Source organism: Plectropomus leopardus, chromosome 4 (genome assembly GCF_008729295.1).
Source record: "Plectropomus leopardus isolate mb chromosome 4, YSFRI_Pleo_2.0, whole genome shotgun sequence".
In the NCBI taxonomy this organism is placed as follows: Eukaryota; Metazoa; Chordata; class Actinopteri; order Perciformes; family Serranidae; genus Plectropomus; species Plectropomus leopardus.
Window position 1 is genome coordinate 28,485,634 of NC_056466.1, and position 26,134 is coordinate 28,511,767.

At 41.5% G+C, this 26,134-nt stretch overlaps 1 protein-coding gene across 3 annotated transcripts in view; it reads left to right on the forward strand.

The window, feature by feature from the left end:
- Nucleotides 1–349: 349 nt before the first annotated feature.
- tnrc6c2 (trinucleotide repeat containing adaptor 6C2) overlaps nucleotides 350–26,134 on the forward strand; it is a 59,121-nt gene continuing 33,336 nt past the window's right edge. For 2 of the 3 annotated variants that reach the window (XM_042484957.1, XM_042484960.1), the window contains exons 1-3: nucleotides 350–1,099; nucleotides 15,598–15,698; nucleotides 16,068–16,089. In XM_042484957.1, coding sequence (XP_042340891.1) covers nucleotides 15,636–15,698; nucleotides 16,068–16,089 — 85 coding nt within the window. In that variant the 5' untranslated portion in view covers nucleotides 350–1,099; nucleotides 15,598–15,635. Of the gene's footprint in view, nucleotides 1,100–11,883; nucleotides 11,950–15,597; nucleotides 15,699–16,067; nucleotides 16,090–26,134 lie in introns of those variants that run through there. The other variant, XM_042484959.1, reaches the window with a different exon arrangement.

A 26,134-nucleotide genomic window follows, 5' to 3' on the forward strand; every position in this document is an offset into this window, starting at 1 on the left:
GTAACTGTGCCACTAGGAGCCAGTGGTGATTTTTCGGCCTGTCTTTACAATATCATCCCCTCAAAAATCTATAACAGTGCTACATTTGTTTCTTATTTAAGCTCCGGTATTGGCTGCATGCTTGAGCAATTACCTTGGAAATATGAGCTGACCGCCTGTCCATCCTCGGTGGCCGCTCGGAGGTTTGGCGGACGCGGGGAGGAGGGCGGGCCGGAGGGCGGCGGGCGGAGTCAGCGTCCGCTGTTTTGGTTGGTCGCGGGTGACGTATCTGGAGCCACTTCCTGGTCTGTCAGCTCTCTGGGAGGAGGAGAGCGAGACTGCGGTGTTGTTAGTTTGAACAAAATGGCTGCGAGACCACTGTCAACGAGAGCTCACTGAACGCCTACCATGACTGTCCGCTCCGCTGTCTGGATCCACACAGAATGTATTTCCCCGGAGTCGTTTCTCACTTTGCATTTGCGGTAGCCAGCCCGTCGCTAGTCGTCCAGCTGGCGACCTAAACAAGAAGAAGAAGAAAAAAAAAACATTTCTTTTGCACTTTAAAACAAGTTGGCTGGCTGGCTGGCTGACGGCCGTCGGTTTACACGGCGAGAACTCATCGGCGATTTTTCACGAAAATTGTCTGGTTTGCAAAACCTCGCAACGGTCGACGACTTACAACCAGCTAGCTTTAGCTTGCGTTATTTAGCTGCTTTTCAAAGTCATTTTATTCGTGTTTTTTGTTTTTGTTGTTAGTGGTGCTTCGTCCCCCTCCCCGCCCCCCATTATATCGTGACGTTTTTTAACAAACTGTTTTTCGGCGAGTTTAATTTCACGGCATATTTTGTTATTTTTTTGTGATGCTCAGAGCATTAATTACCGTACTTGCTGTGCGTATATCTGGCTGAGTAGCCGTTGTTTACCTCGGTATCTTGTCACCAAGCTGCTTCTGCAGCAGTCGGCTTATCTGCCAAGTCTGACTTTAATTGCGACTGAATCTCTGCTCCATCTCTTTTTACGGGTAACTTTAGAAAAGACATCGGAGAATGCTTTTCTGCGTATTTTTTCTGCCATGCACCGACTCTTCACTGAAAGCTGCCAAAGCTGTGGTTAACGCAAGGTAAGTCTCAAATGAATAGTGTTTGAGAAATTGATGAATGTTATCGCTGAACACTGTGTTTAAAAATCGAAAATATTACCGACTAACGTTAGGAAAAGAAGAAGAAAATAAGCCAGCCGCAATGATAAATAAATAGCAACATCGCAGCATTAACTTATGGCCAGTTACAACTACGATATTAACACTACAGCAGGCATTGTCGAGTGCTACGTTATTAAAACACCCATAAAAACGTATCTTTGTTTGTATGGTTTAATTTGCAATATTCATGTTGTGTATCCTTAGAAATAAAACTGGGCTGTTGTGTGAATCTGTCTTCCCTGCGAGCACCCAAACACCCAAAGGGTTTCCGAGGGGTGTCCCCTGCAAAAATTCGCAATAGTGCTTTATGTGATTTTGGATCGATGAGAAACCCCTTCACAAACGATCTGAGGTTTTCTCCCATGTGCTGCCTTTGAATATTCATTCTGATGTTGATGACTAAATTTAGCATGTGAGTTGAAATGTTGGGAAGTTTTGTGTTATATCATAGCTCTTTCATGATTGGCCGAGTGCACTGGAACACACTGAGTACATGTGAGCGTGTAGTGTGATGGTTTCTTGAGTTGACTGAGGGAATCGCCTTGCCTTTTCCTGTGTTTCTGTTCTTATGTAGGGGAATGGTGTGGTAGTTTGATCACACAGTACTATGTATAGGTCGGATGTTGACAGTAGTGCCTTATTATGGATTGTTTTGTTTTGTGGTTGCACATTGCAACTGCAGTTTGACACATCTTTACATTTTATCCCGATTGTTCTGTTGTCACTCCTTTATAGTCTTTCTCTATCTCATCCTGTATCTTGCACACTATTGTACATTCCACTACACTAATTCCTATGACATTATTAAACATAGCTGCTGCCCCCCCCCCCCCCCCCCCCCCCGGTGAGAAAGCCGGAGATACTGATTGAACTGTCGCCTTCCATTGCATCCCCCCTTCCTGCATCCTGTCCCCAGGCACTGGAGTATAGCTTTTAATATCTCCTCCGCGTGTCTTAATTGAAGTACATAATTTCCCGTTCAATTTCAAACCCCCTTTTCATCCCCCCCCTCTGACATCTCTGTCACCACTGTCTTATCTCTATCGTCACACACCAGTGAGGTGATGAAATGAAAAATGCGTGCGAGCGGCGGTAGCACACGTACATGTGTACGTTTTCAGTCTGAAGGGGAGACTGTAATGTTGTTTATTTGTGTGTGAGGTACATACACATTTGCGTGTATGCCTTGGAGGGTGTTTATGTGTGTCTGTGCCATGTCTCGGAATGTAAGTGTGTTCAAGATTCAAGATTACTTATTTGTCCTGAGGGAAATTCGTCATGGACATAAAGGCTGCCACATAAAGATACACACAGTTACAGTGCAATAACAGACGTAAAGTGCATAGTGGAGACAGAAAGTGCATTCAGATACGTGCAACACAGCCTCTCGTTTCACACACTCGCCCTAAGCCCTGAGTTTAGGAGATTGTCTATTAGAGGGATGAAAGAGTTTTTACACCTTTTGTGTCATCTTCTTCTGTATTTAATTGGAAACCCTCTCCAGTCTACCTGACAGGAGCAGTTTATATTCATTCATGTTCAACTAGTGAATACACACGAGCAATGCCTGTCGCTTTTGCCATTTATATGTCTGACCATTTAAGTCAAGCTCAAAGCCCTCGGCAGTTGGTTAATGCCCTGCAGTTGTTCAAGTCATGAGCTGCCTCCTGCATACCCCAGACGCCCAGCTGACTCACAGACACACACACACACACACAGAGCCATGTTCTTCCCTAGGGTCAAGGGTCCTCCTCCCTTCCATGCGAACGCCCATTTTTCCAAAAGGCCGAAAAGCATGCAGTAAGGGGGGGTGAAAAGATGTTGCTGGGGCCTCTGTGGTGTGTATGTAAAATGAGTGAATAGGGAGAAAAGAAAGACCTAAAGCCTGGTAAGAGGAGGTGGGAGAGCAAGTTTTCTTAAATACCGCACAGCTAAGGCTTACCCTGCCCAGACATGACAGCTTTAGCACCATAGCTACCACTGCAGCCACAGCCGGTGGCTCATCTGGAGGGCACTAGGGCAAAAGGGATGTATAGGCATGAGGTCACCCGCACTGGGGTTACCCCCAAGGCAAGACGAGTTGTGTTGGGATGATGTCTATGGTGCTTCTCCTTTTGAACCTTCTTACAGTTTTTTAGTCTTTGGAGCAGTATAAAAGGTTTGGCTTTGTTCCTTTTGGTTCAAAGGGAATGCATCAATTATCCACTTGGAGAACACGGGTTGCACTGATGGTCTACGGAGAGCATAGATAGTCTATCAATGCATGCCAACATCTGCAAATCTAGACACAAATTGCAAGAACTCTCAGTCTTGAGACTTATAATTGGTTCTTTCCCAGCGCAACAAGACCCAAAAATGAGAAATCAAGCCTCTCACTGGGGCCCAGACTCACTAAATTATATTACAACTTTTGCCATTTTGGCAGCGTGCTTGCAGGAAACCCATAACCCATGTTGGCTCTGGATCCAACCAGGCTGTAGGCTGTTGGCATCTAGACATTGTTTTGATTAAGAAAGCCACGAGGACTAACCCTGGCAGTAAGTCCATCTGCAGCTCCTTATCACAGAGGAGGCAGGGTCATTTGTTTAAAAGGAAACTCAAAGCTTGCTTCCTCCTGTCTTACCCTTTGTAGACAAAACATGAACACGAGTCCAGTCCTCAGGTTGCTATCATTAGCCCTGGTTTCCACTAAAGGGTTCAATTTAATTGGAATGTGTCAGCTTGCCATGGCACCGTATCCCCCATGCTCAGTTTTAGTTCTTGTGTTTTGATTTTTCATTTCACTGCAGCTCTTAGTCTATTTGCGCTACAATTTCAAACAAACAAAAACTTCTTTCTCTCCCCCGTCAGACATTTTGTGTTTGCTCTGGTAAATCCCACTTAGTCGTGCTTTGGAAAAGTGGCTAGTGTTGTCTGTCCCTTCTCTCCATCATTGACCTTAGCCCAGGTCTGTCCGTGGTAGTCACTGAGCCTGTGATTATGAGGCTTTTCAAACAACTGACACAATCCTGATAGATAACACGCTTAACACTGCCGCAGGGTGCTGCAGCAGCAGGGAGGCGTTGACAGTAGAATCAGCTGGATTCAATGGGAGGCTGCCAAAAGCCATTACCCTCTTCCTCTATTCTGTGGTAGAGGGGGGCAGTATAAAGACTCACCAACCAGTTGTGTGTGGTGAGGTCATTGTGCTAAATGAGGAGTGTTTGTGTATGTGTGTTAGAGCGAGTGAGGGGGGGAGTGTACGGTACTGGCAGTAGCACTGATAGGTAGCCAGGAAATAGTTGTAGTATACTTTGTTGGATGGTCATCACCACGAAAACAAACATTATCAATATATCATTAACACTTCCAAGTGTCCAGATTTTTTTTCGAGGGTTGTGTTATGTTTTGTTTTTGTAGGTTTGTGGTATACTCAGTTGGTGGCTGGGTCTACATAAAGGTTTATGCAACCTGGGTCTCCATGGACTCAGCCGGAGTTCACTTGAGGTTCGACACTAATCTTCTTTGGTATGAGACAGTGATCTCATGTTGTGAGAGACATGATCTTATCTCTGAGTGCTGTCAGCCCTAAATTTGACACTTCCTGGTTGCAAGTGTGTGAGAGTGCAAGCTGCATTCATTTTTTATATGGTAAAAGAACACATAGTTTTTACAATCCAATGTTAAAGGCAGCCAACAGGTTCACCGTAAACTGACAAGCTGATCTTACTTTTATAAATCTAGGGAACCGATTGCCTTGCTAAACGTAAATATAAATATTAATATCAGTTTTAATTTATGTTTATGTCATATCTAATTGTGAAGTTGTTCCAAATTAAAAGTGACAAGTGAATTAACTTGTTCTCTTTAAGTTATAGAAACTTAGGTTTTTAAGTACACCAAGTTCGTGGGCCTTAACTGAACAGTTTTACGTATTTTGAATGTTGACTGTTTTAGTATTGATATTTGTGATAAAACTTCATGACATGGAGTCTATTAAAATCTGAAGTAAAGTCAAAGAGAACAATGGTATTGTCTTAAGATGCTCACAATGGCATTTTGTCAAAGTTGAAACAATCCCGTAAACTAATCATTCTTTGTTGTGCTTACTTTAGTTATCAAAGTTAATCAGTTTCCTAAATATTACTGAGTGAACACAACTGTTCAGTTATGCCAGACTAACTTTGTTTGATTAAGTTGCTATCGTTTTAAAAAATCCAGTTAATTTCTCGTCCTTTAATTTTAAGTCAACCTAACAAACAGATATAAAGTAAATGTAAGGTAAGAGTAGTTATCCTTAGTAACCTTTTCAAGGCAATCGGTTGTCTTTTTTTCTTAGATTAACATCAACTTGGCAGATTTTAAAGTGTTATAGTGTAACTGTACCAAAGACAAAAACAGGTTTAATCCCCTGAACATTATGTCATACAAGAACAAGGTATAGAAGAGTCGTAACCAAAGACTCCTATGGGCGTTGGGGTGGTTTGAGCGTCCCCCACCCTCTTATCCAAGTTGTGTGCCAATGGAGGGGGCAGGGGCTTATGGGGCCCACCAGGGGTAAGCCAGGCCAGAATAGAAGCAGGGGGATGGGGGAAGCGAAGCTGAAGCCGGCGAGCTGCTGCCTGTGAGTCTTGGCAGGGGTCCAGGGGAATGTTCAGTGTGCTGGGGTTCGGCGGGGGCCCTCCTTCCCTCCCTCTGCTCCGTGTCGGCTAATTGGAGAGATGTGGAGAGAAGGAGAGGGCCATCACATGGAAGCTGACAGAGAATATTCAGGACATCCAGCCTACTGTGTTCCCTTTTTCCTGCTCCACACCAACATTAGACTGCCTTAGTCATTATGTAAAAGGACTAAGGCCCTACAGCACTTCCAAAGCCCTCAGTTACAGCTATGTAAATAGCACTAGCATGCTCTGCTTTCTACCTATGCTGAGGATACGGCTTAGACTTGAAAACTTGGGTCATTTGTTTGCCGTCTGGACTGTTTATCGCCTTAATCAACTTGAGAACAATCAATGAAGTTCAAGTGTTTGCTTTTACTATGTGTGTTTTGATTGTTAGCGCACATTTTAAGGATTTGATTTAATAGAACTGCTGGAAATGATCAACAAAGCATTTCTTGTGATGTTTGAGTTGTGTTAAAGTACAAAATATATTTTCTTGTGGGCAGATTAAGTTCTAACAGCAGCCTAATTCATATTAATTAAGGCACTGGGGATCTGAAAATACTTGAATTTGGGCTAATAAACTGTCAGCCCAACACATCATATTGCACCATCTTCACTAATGCTTTGAGTCTGAGATTGCTGTAGTAACTTACAGTTTTTTCAGTATTTTGTTAGGAGCTTTAATGCATATCTGCAAGATTTAACTGAAGATATTGAATATGTACATCTCAATAGTTCAATATAACCAAGCTAGCTAATATTTACTCAAGATAGAAGCACGTCCACAATACTACCGTTCTGCTTTCCCTGGTTTTTCTACATCTCCAACGACGTCATGACTACAGGTTTACAGAGGGGGCTGTCACTTTCCCTGCTAGTTCTTGTCCTCATTGAAGAGTAAGCACAGCACTTATTTTCCATCTCTCTCTCAGAGTCTGTTATTGCTTACACTGCTGACTGCCAGGGAATTTGTTGACATTTTGTATATGTATATATAAAGGTGGAGGCCATGTCAAAGTAACTTAGAGGGATGCACAGCCCAGATGATTAGCTTATTTATGTTAGCATGCACCATGTGTACATATGTGTCCCTTGATTTATTCTGATTTTGACAATTAGATGGTGGCTGTGAAGACAGGCTGTATGGCATTAATTGAAAGAGAGGTTAAAGACTTTTCTCACTCCCTATTTATGCCCCAAACATCAGTTAAGGCATGTGCAAAAGGCCTGTTAAAATAATTACATTATCAACATAATCAGATCAGCAAAAATTGTCAAGTTCATGTCCATATTGTACGATAGTGCACTTGTGTTCACATGTGTTAGTTTACATAAGAATGTCACCCAATGTCATTTATCACAAGTATTTCTGGGACGATATGCTGTCCAACAAAGTAATTTCTCATGCTAGTTTTAGACAGCAGTCACACTGTTGTGAACCCTGGTTTATCTGTTTCCTGAATGCGCTTCACTACATTGCTTTAGCAACATTTTGACATCAACAGAAAGCCATCAATGCATTTTTAACAATAACAGATTTAAATAAGTCAATTTCTGAAGATACAGAAAAAAACATCTGCTATTTGACTGATCTAAATAGTAGATTTGGACATGCCTTTATCTACCACAAGTGTAATTTTATTTTGTCTGAGTTGGTAAAAGCCAGCCAGTTCTTTCAAAGCCATGCTATAAAGCTTATTAAGGAATACCATTGTGCATTTAGAGGTGCTCAATTTTTGTCTATGGTAAAAAAAAAAAAGAAAAATAGTTTGTGGGCTCCTGCATAAGGTTAATCATGAGAGGTCATCCATTGTATTAATGCTAATAGCACCTCATAACTATCGGGACCTTTTAGACAAGGAGTCACCTCACAGGCTCTTAAGCTGCCAGCCAGGCACGCAGATTAAAACAAATACGCAAAATATGCAGGCATATGCAGACTATGCACCACCACTTATTCTCATAAACACAAAGCAGTCCTAAGTAAAGACAAACGCACTTGACAGCTTCTTCTTGAATTCAATAAGCTTTAGCTGTGGTGCTGGCAGGGAGCAAGCCTGCTTGGTCTTGTGTATTGTGCTGTTTTCCTATTTAATGAGCTGCCATCGTGTTAAAGTTTCATATCGACTTGGCGGAGGATGCAGCCAAGACACTGTGAGCTAATTTTCTGGAGGCAAACCTCAAAGCTGTTATTTATAACGCAGGTCTGCCTCTCACACTATCCGACTCTTTGACTTTTCTTTCTCCATCCTCGCATCGCCCTCCCAATCGCAGCTTTCCACCCACCCACTCGCCCTCAATCAGTCCCTCGTCTGCAGATTCCAACAGCCGAGAATATTTCCGCCACAGTTCATTGAGCAAGTCCAGTCTAGTTGCAATAAAATGTGTTGTATATCTTCACGAGCCACTCTCTCCACCTGCTGAAAGCAAAGCTGGTATGCAGTGAATGCTTAGAAACCGAGCGGCCAGTGAGAGTGTCAGTGTGACTGAGGGTTGGAAACACACATGTTGTTATTGCTGCTTATCAACTGTGGAATTTACAAGCTTGTTTTCCCCAAGCCCTTCAGGTCAAGTGAACACAAATGCTCACGTGTTCGTGTAGAGTAGTCGAGGTCTGTAGCAGCAGTAGCAGGTTTTGAGGAATTACTCCTCAGGTAAGGGCTGCCCGTGATAATGTTGCATGTAATGAGGCTCAGGAGAGCCCCGTGGCTTCTCTAATGCCACAGGAATGGGTGGCTGCCCGAATGGTAATGTTGGTGGAGAGTGGATTTACCACACTCTGCGGCCACAACCCAGTGGTGGTTCGAGCACATTTGCTGCCCTAGACAAGCTGTCTACAGTCAAAGTACTGCATGCTTGCCGTGAAAATGCAAATAAATAGCTCATTTAACAATAACAAATAAGATTAAAATACGTGCTAGTCTGCTTTCAAGAACCTGTTGCAAATGTGTTATAAAAATCAAATAAATCAAAGACAAAAAACTATCATCAAAACAACATTAACTGATTATATCATAATTCCCTTTCTCATATCTAATTTATTTAGCTGTGAAAATATCAGCAAATTTCTCCCTCAGTCAACTTGCTCACCAAAAGCTACATTTTTCAAGACTACATTGAACACATCATGAAAACATTTAAGTTGACCTTCACCCAATGCTCATTATTACTGAATAGAGCATGAATGCTTCGCAATGAAAGTCAATGCAACCTCCGTGAGCTGTTTGTTTGTGGCCACCAGCAGCTTATAACTAATGTTCATTATCTCTCCCTCTGCTGGATTTGTCTTTTTTTTCCCTTTCTCTACACAGCTCCTCTCAGTGGTGCAGTGGTAGTTGATGAGGTGGGTACACTAACAGGTAGATGGGAGGGTTATGCATAAGGAAGTAGATATAATCCTCTATATATTCCAAAGGCTCCTCTGACGTCCACTTGACTCAGGCATCGTTTAGACATTAAAGACTCCCTTTAAACTTTTTCTTCTGGACACATCTTTGGCGCCCCCCTTGGGATTGTGCCCTAGGCGGCCACCTTTATCGCCTTCAGCAAGCGTTGCCACTGCCTGATCATGGTACTATTTTTGCTGAGAGAGGAAAGCCCGACAGCCTTTCAGAACATGCGAAGCTTCATGTTTTTCCTCGCAGCTCTCCCCTGTTTTCAAGTTCTACCTCAGTGTCTCTTTTCCTTTGTCTCGCTCCCCCCTTTATTCTCTTTTTCCATCACCCTTGCATTGTTTTCCCCCTCACCCCTCGCTTTTCTCCCTGCATCTCTAGAAACTAGTGATCAAGGTGCATGGATATTTCGGTTCCGCTTTCTCCCTTCCTCCTCCTCCAGCTCGTCCCCCCGTCTCTCCTTGTCTGCCATTCTCAATAGTGCTCCGTTCAGATTTTTTTTCTACAACTCCTCCATTTCTCCAGTGAGGATTCTTTCTGTCTTTTCCCTCTCCCAGCATCGTCTCTCTTCTTTCTCTCTCTGCCCTGTCTGGTTCTCCGGCGGCTGTCGTTCTTAATTGGTGTTGCTCTGCGTCTGCTTTCATCCTTCGCCTGTTTTTTTCCCCCCTTCCTATCATCACCCCCCCCTCAATCCTCGGCTCTCCTTCGCCTCCTCCCACCTCTCTCTCTCTGCCGGAAAAAGACAGGCATCAGACAGACTGCCTCCTGCCTGTGTACATCAAGCCTCCCTGTGTGAGCCTGTGTGTTTTTATGGGACTGGGTTTGTGTGTGTTTCTAGCCTGTTCATTCCTGTACAGTGTGTTCCTGTTATCATGCCTCCTTCTCTATAGCTTAGCCCTAAAGTCCCAGGATATGGAACTGTTTGTGCGGCACAGGAAGAGAGGATAGTGCCTCATTGTGCAATTTCTTTCCAATTTCCCTGCGGCCCTGGTTTGCTTAGACTTGGGATGTTTTCCTACTCAGCTCTGTATTCTTAAGAAAAGCCTCAAAGTCAACATGGAATCATTGGTTAGGTCAGGGTTGTGGGGTCCTTGCATGTTGAATTTCCTGTAGAACCGCTTCATAAATGTGAGGGGATGGTAATAGTTTTAGCTCTAAACACCCTGGCTTGCCTGTGTGCCTTTACTAGCCTCAGCGCTAGTATAGATTTACATGTATACTGCAAATATAATATAAAATATATATATATATATATATATATATTGTCTATGCATCCAATACAAAGGTAGCTTCATGCTTTGCCGAGTTAAGCTTGAGCAGCTACCATTGCCCTTGCAGATTTCCAGTCCAACCACTCAAAACTATTAAAATGTTATGTTGTATTCATTACATGTAGAAGTAGAAGAGACAGTGATGCTGTTTGTACATCGAAGCAAATTTTTGGATGAACAGACTCGAAGCATCTGCCAGCTTTGCATACACCTGCGACTTTAGACAATACACAACTGCATTTTGGAAATATTGGTGAACAGCTTGCTAGCTTTCATGATACAACATGTAAATCAAACTATTTTGCATTTTTTTTTAGTGAAGCATGTTATTTTCCTTTTCCTTTTTTTTTTAAAAAGCCTGAACATCTGTTGGATTCAATATAAATATAAATATAAATATAAATATATATATATATATATATATATATATATATATATATATTAAGGCCTCAAAAGTCATTAAATAGCCTTAAGAATTTTCTGTAGTCTCCATTGTCACAAACATTTAATATATTTTCATTTGTCTTATGATTCCATTTATTCAATTTAATACATTTGTTTCACTCCATCCATTTAATTAGTTTTTGTCAAAGTCAGTTAATGATTTGTCCATAAACCAGTCTTAAATTAGTTTAAAAAGCATTACATTTAGGTGTCTGATGCCTGTAAACACTAATGGTGGGAATCACCAGAGGCCTCATATAATATTTTTCATGATACTTTGACCTTGATACAATTTCTTTGTGTTTTTAAACGTTTTGCAATATGCTGAGTATTGCGATAAGGTATAATTCAGTATATTGCAATTTATTACCCTTTTTCAACTGTAAATTATGCCTCTCAAAGGAAAAAAAAGTCAACATCTGATTTATATAACAATAAGAAAAAGTTTCAAAGGTCATGTTTTTCAATAGTTATTTTTATCACAAAAACATGTCTGGTGGTCTGAAGAAGCAAGTCATTTTAATGTTTAAGTGTAGGCTACCAAAAGTTTAATTTATAATATTAATAAGTGTTTTATTAAAAACATCCGTTCCTGGAGTTTGTGTATAAATACAATATTCCTTTCCAAAATATCACGTTACTATGCTGTACCAATTTTTCCCCTACCCCTTGTAGACATCCTGGGTAAGGTATCATAAAGTAAACAAATTCTTAGCCCATAAAATCTTTAATCATGTTTTCTTTTAAGGCCAAGAAAACTACTGGTTTAGTTAGAGGCCACGTTATGTTGGCTAAGGTGATCTGAGCCGCTGTAGTGTAAGAGAAGACTGCATGACACACTGCGACTGTGTAGGTCAGTAACCTCAAAACAGGACATATTTTGCCTAATTGCAGTGTCATATTGCCAGCGAGGGTGAACTTGATGCTGGAAGGCAGCGCAGAGACACCCCAGGGTCAATGCTGAGGAGGTGCTGGTGTCAGCAGTACTGAGCGAGAGGGGGAGAGCCGGGGAGAGGCAGGTAGGCAAAGGAGGTCAGGAGGGAAGCGAACTTTGGCATCGACTACATCAGCCTGAAAGACAGCTCATAGAGTGACATATGAAATTGTCGTCAGCTGTAGTTGAGAGGCTCTGTCACTAGTTGGTGGAAGAGAAAAGGGTAGCAGCCAGCGTTAACGCTTTAAAACCTGGGTCGTCATCACTTTTCTTGTGCTGTTCTCACACCTTTTACAAGTATTTAAACCTTTGAACCTGGAGCAAATTGGTTTGCTGTCTTTCAAAAATGGGGAAAAAAAAAAAAATTTAGAAATTAGCAGAAAAGTCCCACAACAGAGCTTTTTTTCAGCTCATTTTCATGTTTTGGTTTAACTTTAACTTTCCCCATTTGTTTTCTCCAGGTTTTTTCTTGTACTTTTTACTTATTTCTTGCTAATTTCCGGGTCAATTCTTCCTATGTTGCTCATTGCCTTCTTCCCACGTTTTAGAAATAAATCAAGCTATTTTACTCAGGTTTTAAAGGGTTAAAGGCAAAAGCCATTTTCTTACTACTTAAATCCCCCATCTCTGTTGGCATGCTGTCACTGCTTAGAGAATGACCAAGAAATAGACTACTGCACATATGCTGCACATACGACATATAATTTATCTGAATGCTCACAAACACACATACACAATTTGGGCTCCTACTTATTGCTTGAGGGCTGTCTTCTCCTAGCTGCTGAGATAGCACAATGACACACGCAGACTCCTCAGTGTGAAAAATAGGACCGTGTGAATGTAAGAGAGAATTAGAGCGCGGTGAGGGAGGGAACAGGGAGTGAAGAAGAGAAAATCCAGATGGAGGTGGAAAAAAGTAAGGATATCTCCTTTCTTTTTGTTTTACCGTGCTGCCATGGCCACTTGACTGGCAGTGTTCCCCTGGGTTTGGCTCAAACTCATTGTTGACAAGTGTTCACTGTCTCTCTTCCTCTACCTCTCTCTCTCTTAGTCCATCTGTATGTCTGTCTAACGCTTGTCTACTTTCTCCTCTTTCTTTCTCTTTCTCACTGCCATAGACATTACCCCAGCATCACACAGTCTCCGTGAGGCCTCTCCTGTCTGTTTGATTGACAGCTCCCTCCCCCTGCCAGTGGGCAGCACAGTGGGAGGCAGGCCTTTTCATTAATCTTCTGTTATGAGTGTTATGATTCATTCATACATTCAGATTTTGATGCGTTTCCAGGCCGTGTGTTGGCAAGTTTTTTATTTTGTGTTCAGTTTACTTGTCAGGGAGAGAACACATTAATCAACATTAGGGCTTCAGCTAATGATTTTCATTATCAGTTAATCTGTCAGGTTTTTTTTTTTACAGTTAATCAAATAAAAGTTTGGTCTTTAAGATGTCAGAAAATAGTGAAGGATTGCTTGTTTTGTCAGTCTAAAATCACAATAATGTGAAGCTCAAAGCAGCAACTGTTTTGACATTTTTTGCTTGATAAATTACTTTCTATGATGAATTGTCAGACCACATTCAGATATCATCATTTAGTTATTACTTTAAGCGCAAAGTTATTAGGCTTGATGATCAAGTCTAAGGGCTGCAACTAACGATTATTTTCTTTGTCGATGAATTGGTTGATCATTTTCTCTTAAAGCCCATGATGACGTCCTCAAATGTTTTGATTTGTCCGCAACCCAAAGATATTTAGTTTACTGTCATAGAGGACTAAAGACACCAGAAAATATTAGTGATGGGGAAAAAATCGATACAGCGTAGTATTGCAATATTTTTGTATACTATCTCATAGCAATATTTGGATGCCATGTATCGATTCTTTTTATAAGTAACTTATTAACATTACAAATAAAAATTAGAATATAATTTTTTTTTTCAGACCACAACATACATTTCTGTGCAATAACAATGACTGAAGTGAGACGAACAGACTGGAAACTTTATCAGTGTTATGATTCTCACCGTATCATAACACGTAAAATCGCAGTGATATTGTATCCTAACTTAGGTATCGTGATATTATATCATCATATTATATTCCAACCCCTAGAAAAGATACACTTTTAAGGAGCTGGAATCACTGAATGTTGACACTTCTTTAAAGAATTACTCAAACTGGATAATTGATTATAATATTAGTTGACAACTAATCGATTATTGGTTGTTATTTGTTGCAAATAAAGTCACAGTCAAAAACGGTCTCCCTTAGACAAAAACAAATTCATTCAATTAGACATTGTCAGGAGTATCACACGTTAGTACTCAGAATACAGTGCCTACAATCCAAAGAATTTAAAAAGTTATGACAGATTCAGACACATAAACGGGTGGCTTTGAGTTCTCTAATATTTGCCTCCGTAGAGGTATGTTCCTCTGTGGCTTTAGTTGAAAAAGCAATTTGACTGAAAGTATTTTTTTAGCATTTTATTTTTGTGAAACTTGTGTGTTGGTGTGCAGTGGGACAGTCTTTGAAAGAAAGTCATGTCCTCCCAGTTCACAAGGATAAAGCGCAAAAGCTTATTGTAGAAGGCAAGAAGGCAGGCTTGTGTGCATGCATACGTGCACGGTTAGCACGATGGCCAGAAAACAGGAATAAACAATTTTTCAGAGTGATGGGTAGATGATCGATTGCATTTGCACATTTTACAGAGTGGCATCATTGATTTGATATGACATAGTGCTGTATAATAGATTAGTGTCCATTGCACTTAGTGAAGACTAAACACACACACACACACACACACACACACACACACACACACACACACACACACACACACACACAAAACTTGTTCCCTATGGCCCAGCTCATGCCTCTAATAGTTTCCAGGAGCTTTCACTAAAGCTGTGCCAAAGGAAATACAGGGCTGAAAAGAGGCACTTAGTTTCCCTGGCCCTTGGGCTAGCTATCTAGCTTGTTTGACTCACACCCACTGGAAACAGATTGCTGTTCAAAAAAAAAAAAAAAAACAACCCAAAAAACACTTGTGTCTTATTCTGTCAGTCTGTTGGCCTTTACGTTGTCTTCCTTTCAGTCCTTTTTAATCCCTTGCCTTTTTATCTTCTTGCCATTTCCTGCTGTCTTTAAACCAGCCATTTTACACAGGCCTTCACTCTTACTGTTCTCTGTCTCTTTATTTATCCCTGCCTCTCACTCTCCTGTGTGCCTTTTTTTCCTTTTCCTTTTTTATAACCCCTCAATTCCACCTTCTCCTTTTACAGTTTTTGACCATGAAGGAAAGTGTTTCTCAGAAGTGCCTGACATGATTTTCGCATGAGGTGATGATTGTAGATGGAAAAGTTTTTCCAGACACTGAGTGCACTTTGGCTCTGGCTTACACACGGATCAGACGGAAGGGGTTGAAAGTGTATTATTCACTGTGTGTGTGTGTGTGTGTGTGTGTGTGTGTGTGTGTGTGTGTGTGTGTGTGTGTGTGTGTGTGTGTGTGTGTGTGTGTGTGTGCGAACACAATTGCACATTTTTGTGTGGAATATCTCTTTGTGTAGACAGTGTGAATGTGCCTGAATGTCATATGTGTGTGAAGCGTGTGATACTCATGGGTCTACAAAACTGTAATAATGAAAAAAAATGATGGGCACTATGCATTTCGAGCTGATTCTGAGCCCTTCTCCTTCACCTTTCACTCAGTGCTCTTTCCCTTTTTCATTTGACAGCTGAGAGAAGCTAGCGACAGAAGAAAGAGAACCATTTGATGGAAGAAAAGAAAAAGAAAAAACAAGACGAAAAGACCAAGACGGACGTCGCTCAGAAAAAGGTGAAGGTGAAAGTGATGCACATACTCACACAAACACACCCAGAGGCACATCTGTTTTGAGTCTATTAGTAGGCAGAGGATGGGTTTTTCTAATCAAATCAATAGCTTTGGCAGATTTGAATGCAGCAAACTGACTACTTCAACTGACAACTGACTACTTCTGTTTAATGCCTGCTGCCATTCAACAGAAAAAATTACTGAATGGTTTAATAGATTGGATGACTTTACCAAGTAATACAAACACCTTTTCTCTTGAATAAAGTCTATGTTTTGTCATAACGCTCTTGATTTATTTACAGTTATAAATGATTATTAAACATCAGCCTCACTATTAAGTTCCTTAATCCATTTCTTGTCCTTTCTCTGCAGGCTGCTGATCAGAAACCCAAAGGTGAGTGTCATAATCAATTGAACTACACCCTCTTATCTACCTCATTCTGTAAAACCACATTCTAACCACTGATAAATATTAAAGGGGGACTTATTATGCTTTACTGTGTCTCCCAGATTATATTCGTGCTGAAACATGTACAGTTATATTTGAAAGATTTTATTGGACCTTAAATCGCAGAAAGTGTCACTATGCACAGTCATTTTCCAGCTGCAAGTATACTGCTGACGAGCATTTTGCTACATGCTAACTGCAAGGAAACGTAATCATGGTTGCCAGTGTGTTTAATTTCTCCACAATTCTGGATGATACTCCTGCTTAGGCATGTCCAGATGTGTTTATAAGCTTTTATTGGAAATTTTTCATGGTAAAAAGTGTTGTTATTCCTTGTTCCGTCTGTTTTTCTCTGACTGAAATGACAGCGTAAAGACGGAAAGATGTGCAATACCAGAAAGACGAGCACTAAAATGGAGCATTTTTTAAACAGAGGGTGTTTACAGGTTTTTCAGCACGGTCAGTATGAGGAAAATAGTGATGTTGTTTTTTTTTTACGTTAAAGCATGTAAACATGTTCTAGTAGAAACACAAAATACAAGTATGAACCTGAAAATGAGCATAATAGGTCCCTTTTAAAATAGGTCCCCTTTAATCAGCTCTGATTAACACACACCGACCCTTAAAGGCACACACACACACACACACACACACACACACACACACAGACTCACACACATTATTCACGCGTTACACACACATAGCATTTAGCATTCTAATACACAGATGGACACACATTTTGCACATGCATGCACAATTGTGCCGTTTGACTCTCACACACAAATGCACACACACAGCACAGCAAATACAGTAGAGTCTAACGCAGAGTGATGCACAGTGACGCCCAGTGCGCCCGCAGCAGCAGGCAGTGGAGCGTGAGGGCACTCAGACAGCAGCACACTGAGTGTGGTGTGGGCAGAGTGATGGGGGGGGTAAGGGAGGAAAACAGAGAGAGGAGGAGAGAGGAATAAAAGAAGAGCATGGAGTCCAGCAGAAATGCAGAGAGAGTGAAAGAACAGTGTCCTCACATGCCCCTGGTGTTCTCGTAAGATGTTAAAATAGATCTGAGGAGGACACTGCTGTGAAAATTTTCTTTTGAAATGTTTACAAAATGCTGAGAGTTGCCTCTGCTGCTCTCAGTTGCTTAAAAATAATGAAAGGGTTGTACACATGATCTCTCTTAAGAAATACACAATGATACATTTGATGATGATGATGATAATGATGAATGACTGTTTGAGAGAGTGAGCAAGATCATTAGCAAAAAATTTGACATGAATGTTCATGGTCAGTAGTATTTATCACACATTTTGTACAGGATTGTAAATCCTCCTAGTGTGTCTGTTAGCACGCGTGGTGTTCCTCCTGCAGTATGAGCAGCAGCTTGGCCATCTGGGTCTAACTGTTGGGCTTTAACAAAGGTCACCGCAGCTTGCCTTGGACTGTGACCTCTCTATTTAATTGCCCTCCCTGTGTTTCACTACCCTGACTGTGAGCTTGGCCTATTATCCGAGTTGTAAAGCCTCCTAACAAAGCGAGCTGCTTCTAATTTGAATACACATTTAATGCCACTGTTCTTGTGCTTCAGTGATTAAGATGGAAATTATTTTCTCAGAGAAAAAAAGATCAGACCTTTCCAAGTTTTATTATGTATCTCTTTCTATATATACAGTACAGTACCGTGACATTGGGTCCTTGTCACAATTAGTATTTAGAGAGCACCATAGAACTTTAGGAGAGTATGAGCATATTATACAGTGTGCAGTGTCTGTTTAAAAAAAAATATATTTAAACAGGGCAGATTCGCTGAGCATGAATGCTTCTTTCCTGGAACACCCGGCTTACACTCACACATAGTTTACATTCACACCTGGAAGCTGTCTTTTACAACTACAGTCTTATCTGTTCGCAGCTGAACAGCTTTACTCAAGCAGTTGGGGTTTAAATGCCTTGCCCGATGGTATGTTAGTAGCGGTGATGAGGCAGAGTTGAGTTCCGCTTTTTGTTTGTCCACCAAGACTATTGACCAAAAGGCTGAAGAGTTTTTTTGTGGCGAGAAGAGGTTTGTGGTTGTCAGATGGTGGCATTCCACATGCCCCAAAGGATTATGGGGGCAGCAATAAATGTCAGACAGTCTGAGCTGGGGCCTCTTCATGCAGTAGTTTGTATGTCTCTGTATATTTGTCCTCATATACATTTTAATGTTCAGTATTAAAACAGTAGTATTTCTTTGTCTTGGCTCTGCACTACAACAAGTTGGATTTGAATTGAAAAAAAAAACACACACAGACACTTTATTGCTAATTTCAGAGGGCTTTTATTTGTGTGGAGGTTATTTCATAGTTTGGCTATAGAAAACCTTACTGGTTTTCGTATTCAGGGTTTCCCACACAGTCATTTATTTGTGACACCCCGCCATGCTGAAAACATCTGCCGCCACAAATAGATTTCCTCATTTCAGAATTCTCATAAGGTTTTGCCTATACATACCGTTTGGTTATTCATCGCACCACACTCTCGGACCACAGAACACACTCTTGGCACAGATGGAGCAGCATTGTCATGTGCATTGAAAGTCAAACTAATCTATTCATTCTGCTTGCTCTGAAAGTTTGCACTTACTATCACCAGGTGCTCCTCAGATACATTGATCTGATCCGATCAGTTATCTACCCCCGAACTCACAAACTGCTACTGAGAAAGAGTTCAGAGAAACAGTACGATACAGATATAATTTTTCCTTGTCTTGGGACCCATTGCCCCCCCCCCCCCCCTTGTCATCAGCTACCACCACACATACACTATCATTCTGTGGGAAACTGTGGGTATTTGTTTATGATCAGTGGGCCTCTGTGCTCATTGTTTCATTTCAAATCCAATGTGCCGGATTAGAGCCAAAACAATGAGAAGCATATCCCAGCCTTAATACTTTCTGACTACAGTGTATGAGGTGCGTATGTGGGCTGTATCAAGTGTTACTGACAGGAAATGCTGAGAGTCAGAAAGGAAATATTGAAAACTCTGCCTGTGAGAGAGGCCATGGGCAGGGAAAGGAGAAGCTAAGAGCTTAGAGGGAGGGAGGAGGAAAGGAAATCTAAGACAGAGGAAGTGTAACAGGGCGTTGTGGGGCCAGATAAAGGCAGGAAGGAAAGGAAAGGGAGGGAAGAAAGTAATGAAGCAGTGAGCACTTTCGACGAGTGCCAAAAATGACCGTCGGGAGTCAATGACGGTGCTAATAGAGAAGGGGACTAATGACATGGACATTTGTTTTATGGTATGCTTAATGAGAGATAGAGAGAGAAAGGGACACAGAATGAGAAGCTGATTGTGTGTGTGTGTAGTGGGTGCTCATGCAGACAGAGAGATAAAGAAAGTACGGGAAAGAGGGCCTGTTTGAAGACTAATCGCTCAGTGAGCCATCAGGACCTCTGAGTTTGCTTATAACCTCCCATCTGCAATATGTCTTAAAAGGAAGGTGGCATCAACTGGAATGAGTTGAGTTTTCAAGCGTGACTCTAAATAATAGAGGTGTGTGTATATGCAGGCGGGGAGAAAATCAGTATGCGGTAGTGATTTGTGTCTTTCCATCCATATCAGTGAATTCTGCCATCCTTATACACTCTCAGAAATTCATAGACACATACACACCACCTCCCCCACCCGCAATGCCTTTTTCTTCTTTCCTCTCTGCAGGCCTCCTCGGTCCCAGGCATTTCAATTTGTTTGCGGTAATCGATCTCGGCCCGGCGCGTTCATATGTATGAAAATGAGATAAAGCTTCGGCGCAGTGGAATTAACTTCTCTGCCCCCCATTAGGCATGGAGCTTCACCGTACGCAGGGCTCCAGGAGGCAGTGTCCCACTGCCCGGGCCCACCTCCACCCCCCACACACAGGCTGGACCTCTGATGCTGGGCCCCTCCCATCCCCCTCCCACACACCTACCCAGCCACCCTCCCTTGTAGTCCCCATTACTTCAGAGGGATGCTGATTATTTACCCCCAGCACACACGCAGCTTCATCACAATCTCTGCCACTGCTGCAATCACAATCACTCAGTTTGACTGCTGCACATACTTGACAAAAACATGCACATGCCAAGACACACACACACACACACACAGGACTGCGTGACATGTATCTGGAAAGCGAGTATCTGTCAACCTACAGATTTGTGTTTCTAGATGCCCACAGTCATAGTAAAAGACATGCACATCCCTCTTCACAGTGACTCGGAGCCTTTAAATGACTGAAGCAAATGCTTACATTGTGGAATTGCAAAGCAGCAAAGGAAGTAATATACTAGCTATGGCGGCTTTTATTATTCACGCACGCATGCACACACACACATTATTGAAGTTAGCAGGAAGTTACACAACTGCAATTCATGAAACAGGTGGCTTCACAGCGGCACAGAAAGCCACAGTAATACCACACTGTGTCTGTTGCATTCCCACACCCCGATAATCAGAAAATCTGCAATCTCCATTTTTGCTGCTCGCGCACTTTTCACTGCCGAAAGGTTAGAGAACAAATGTAATGCCCGTCGCCGACTCGTCCCTCACTTTCCTCTGTACCCACGCTGTTTCTTCCACCTGTTTTCATTTCACCCGCGATATGCTTCGGCCCGGGCGACCGCATCTGAGGAGAAAACATATTTACACGGTGTCACCACGGTGATAACAGCATTATGTTTTTCAAAGTGGCAAGAGGCGCACATAAACACAAGTGCGTCGTATAATTCTGCATTGCATTAATTTGCAATTTCACATGCTATTAATTGCGTCAACACTTTTGAAAGGGAATTTCATGAATCGCAATCTAATTAGAGGCTAATTTACTTTAGCATTCGGGCTGCTTTTCTCTTCTGTTAACCACATTTATAAACACTCAATGAATTAATAGCGAATAGCTTGTGAATTACATCCTGTGGATTTATGACTGCCAAGCATAATTGTTTTTCCTCTACCCCCCCGTGTGCTCGCACTGCGTGCATGTCAAGTGCAGGAGGAGAGTGAGGGATGGAGTGAGAGACAGGGGGGCAGAGAGAGAGGAAACAAGAGGGGCGCACAAACTCAAACAATGCTCTCTTCTCTGTGTATTCATGTTGTATGATCACTCACAAGCTGCTGACAAGAGAGCCCTTTCGGTGCCTCTTGCCCCTCCCCCCATCACCTTCTCCCTCCCCCAACAGTGAGCTGCTTCATGTCGAATATCAGGCAGATTAATAGGATGCAGCTCAGCTGGTATGAATGACAGTTCTTTGAGGCCAAAGTGTTATAAGCCTCTTTCACACGTGTACAGCAAACCTGAAATTATCTTGTCATTACCTGGAGGAGGTGGATTTGAGAAGGCAAATGTCTGGATCAGTTCAATTGGACATTAAACGGACTTAATTGTGCAAGCATCCTAATACAACGTCCTTGTAATGTCTGATTGAGCCCATGTGTGAGTGGAACAGGTCATTGCCGGAGAATTCACAGCAAGCGAGTGGGCGTGTTGATGACTTTTCTATAATGAGGTCTGCACATAACCGGAAGCAAACAAACATCTGATGGTAAAGAACAGTGTTCATTTACATGAAAACTGCAACAAAAATGTCTAACTGGAGAGATAACCAACTTTTGACAGTAAGAGCCGAAGCTGACATCAACAGACAAATTTAAGGAACAGCAAGAGACTTTGTTGTTTATCACCCTATTACTTCCTGGCAACATGAGCGCTGCATAATCCGCGTTATGTCATGCTTGCCTCCTGCATGCTCTCCCCAGGCGCAACCCCTTACTTTAACCAAATGGAGTACTTTCAAAACACTTGTGACACAGACAATCTCCTGTTGTGTGCAACATATGTGAAAGAGAAACTCAGAACAATGTCTGGCCTGATTCTCCAAACATTGCACACAGTTCTTTGAGAAAATAGCTAATTACACAGTATAGTCCCTTTCCCACTGGACAAAAACCACTAACATGTGGCTATATCTTTAGCAGGGAAAGAGTCTGAAGGAAAGACTAAATGTAACAGAAACCACCATAATATTTTCGCTGGCCTCCATGCTGCTTTCTGCTATTAACTAAACCTGTTTTCCTGAGCGACTTTGAACATGACACACCAAAAAAAGCAAAAAAAAAAACCAAAACAAAACAGAAAGGCATACTCATTTACTGCCAATGGGAAAGGAGTATATCCGCTTTTTTAATTTGGTTGTAAAGTGTTTTAAAAACCTGCATATATGTGCAAATTTGGGGTGGGAGAAGGGTTTAAGGTTCAGAGACTGGCAGTTTAAGGTCCTCTTGCTCTTCCCTCAGATTACTGTCACTGACGCCGCATTATTTTACCAGTCGAATTTGACTTGATGAGATTGTCTTGTTAATTAAATGTAGTGTATGGTCATAATGCCTTGGAATATTATTCATATTATATAAGACCTTCATATGAGGAATATAGCACATTGAGACTGCAAATGAGTGCTTCTCCGTTTGCCCGCTGTATTCCCTATGCTCTACTAACCCTGGGGCTCTGACTGGTGGAGACCACCGTCTTTGATTTGGGTGTCAGCTTTAAAATGTTTGAGATTCCATGCATCATGCTACATATCTCAGTAATCCCAAAGACATCTTTCCTCAGGCAGTTGTTGCCCTGAGGCACTGACCTCGGATGGAGGTGTAGTATGATCCTCTTAATGCTCCTTACCCAGAGAGCAAGGTTATTAATATTAGAGCTAAAAGGTAAAAAAGGGGGTAACTCGGTCATAATCTTTAACAGACCAGAGAGGAACAGCTGAGATGAACAACCAAGACTTGACAGAGAGAGGGGCACTTGGCATTGAGATGGGGGGTGGGGGCACTAATTAGAGAGAGAGGGTGGAAGAGGCATGGGATGGGAAGAGGTCACAGGAAGCACCGGGGGTCACAAGAGGCAAATAGAGGTCCGTTAGGCAACTGTCAGTCCCTATAGCAACGGCCCGTTATAGGAAGGGTGAGGGGTGAGAAATTTTGCCTTTTATTTTGTTCGTGAGTGAGGGTCTTTTTTTCCTCTACTTATACTGACAGATGGAACCTCATAGAGACACACCCACTTGACCCTCTCTTGTGTGCATAAACAAACGCACATACATTTTGTGACTCAAAGGTCCTCTTGGTTATCGAGTCAAAAAAAACAAATGTCATTGTAAAAGAGAAAACATTCTCCATTTTGTGGATTGTAGACCAAAAATATTGAGTCGTGACTGCTGTCATATCAGAGTAAGCAGTTATATTGCTGTTGAAATAAGTAAAGAGCTGGAATCTGCTACGACAGGCGATTTGCAGAAGGAAATGAGAGGTGTGAAATAGAGAGAGGTCATGAACTCAGTCCAAACTCCAATTGCTTTCAGTGTGTGCACTTCATGCACTCGTCAGACTCATCATCTATTTGTTCTTCTACCTCCATATTGTTTTGATCTGATTTCTTGGACAAAACCAAACAGACCACGTCTTACTATTTTACTAAGGCATACAGCTTTTCTTTAGCTTGTTTTCATGAGCTACAAGACATGCATTCATGCACATGCGCATCAAACTACTTGGATAAAAGCAGCATGTGTACAATTATTGTACACAAATGAAAGCCCACTTTAAAACATCCTGCATTTCCCCTCCCTTCCCTACCTCTGAGCTCTTATTGGATTAAGAAACGCACCATTGTGCAGGGCATACAGGCCTGTGTGTTGTGTCCAGCCCTCCCCCTTCTGTAAACATGGCTGCATAATAAAGTGGCTCTGCAGACAATAGACAGAAGAGATGTGGGAACCTGCGCTGCCTGGCACTCAGCTCAGGGAACCAATCACAATTGCTCTTTACAATAACAGATCCCCTACCTTCTTGCCCATTATGCCTTGTTCATGGATTTTCAGCTCTATATCTGATTCCTTTATGCATTTCCGTCTGCTGTGTATGCTTATTTCACCCCTTTCATCTATGCTCACTTGTTCTCTGTTCTTACGCAGTTTCTCTTTCTCTCGCTCTCTCTCATTGTGTGTAATTAACCATTTAGTGTGAAGAAGGGCTGTAATTAAAAGTTTGACGCAAGGTTGCAGAGAGCGCCTCAGCTGGAGGGTTTAATGGAATTTACAGTGCACTTGATACAAATGCTAATTTAATTGGCTCTCCTTTTCGGCTTCAATTAGAGGTACTGAGGCCACCACCACATTAAAGTCTACATTTGGTTTCTGCAACACACCATTGTAACTTAAATGGTTCTCTATTTACCTCTCTATATCTGTTTTTGCAACATATATTGGTTTCTCACCAAAATGGTAGCCAGAAGTTGTCACTGTCTAATCTGGTTAGACATGTAGCTCATAGTCGAAAGATGTTTTCTGCCTCGTCATCAGTTTTGTGGTCAGATAATCACTGACAGTGTTGTGCATGCTCACACTTCACCAGAGCTAGTTGAAAGTTAGGTTCACGCAAATAAAAAATGAACTAATTAGCAATCATAGTTCACAGTGTGAATTTTTAATTAAGTTCCCAGTCTCAAAAAATGACTTCACTCCTCCAGTTTTTTTGTTTTCTGCAAAGCTGTTAGTCATCCAGTTGAGTTCAGATGCAATAGGCCTGCAACGTCACTCATTTCCTGTGTGGATTTCATTGCCTTTCATCGGCAGTGAGCATAACCAGCATGCCCTTCACTCTCATTTAATCTTTTACAGACACACTCATCTAAGGAATTTCCCATTTTTTGGTAGTATAATTTTCTATAGCCCCCACCTCTCTAAAAGCACTTAACCCATCTATCATAGATTAAGAAAAGATCTCTCCTCCTCAAAATGAAAGACGGGTGTCAGATAAAGTATTTATGTGTATTCAGGGAAGAGGGGAGCTGTGTCCCTCTCACATACTGTTCATCTCAGCTCTAAAACATTCAGAAGGCCATTTATGCCGTCTCATCTGTGTGTGTATGTCCGCATACACACCCGTTCCCTCTCAGGAGAACATTAATTCTCATTGATGCACTTGTTAAATACAGATTATACCATAGATGGTTACACATTACCCAGTGGAATAGTGTTATAGCAGCACTTTTCTTGAAAAATGACTTTTTTTTGTGTGAGCATAGAATGATTTAACAGGCTTGTGACAATGGTTTTAAATGTGTCATGATTGTTTTAGAGAAATATGACATTGTTAGTACATGAGAAATCAGATGTGGTCATCTGCCACATGCAGGAGTTGCAGCATGGATACACCCTTGTTGCTACAACAACGCAAACACAGGCTGAATGAAGCAGGGTGTGTGTGAGGCACATGTATATGGACTTGTGTGGTTCATCTGCTTCTTGTACCAGACAAGCAGCAGAAATAAACAGTAAGCTGACTGAGTAACATCCTCATTTGTCTTTTTGACCAAATTGTTCAGGAAACTAAGACTAAATATTTGGAGCTCTGGCAGTTTCTTTAGCATGTTTTATGTGTATGAATTTCAAAGATTTGGCAGATTAGACAGATAGCAGATTAAGAAAGGAATCCCTTTGTTTGGCAGCAAGCTGTTGGCTGTGTTGTAAGTCAGAAAGGAGATGTGCAAAAGTGGAGGGGATCAAAAGAGGCAGAAAGCCAAAACACTCATGTTTGAAATAGGCCAGCTGCTAAATGTTTTGTGGTTAATTTTCTGCTCTTATAGAAAACCACACCAAAAACAAACTGTAAATACAGTCAACTTTCACTTTTGTTGCTTGTTTGTCAACTAGTCGGGACTTAATTACATTAACTGTTTTTAAATATGTTAAAATCATGCAGCTCTTCATTACACTCTTAAAATAATCACAAGTTCAATCAAGACATTTTTAAAGCAACATTAGACATAACCATCTTCCACATGAAACATTTTTAAGAAATTACTTCAAAACTGTGTATAATTGATCACAATTCCCTTTCTATCTATTTTATATGCCTGTAAAAACAGTAACACTTTTCTCCTTTAAACAATATTAAAGTTTATTGCCAAAAACTAGAC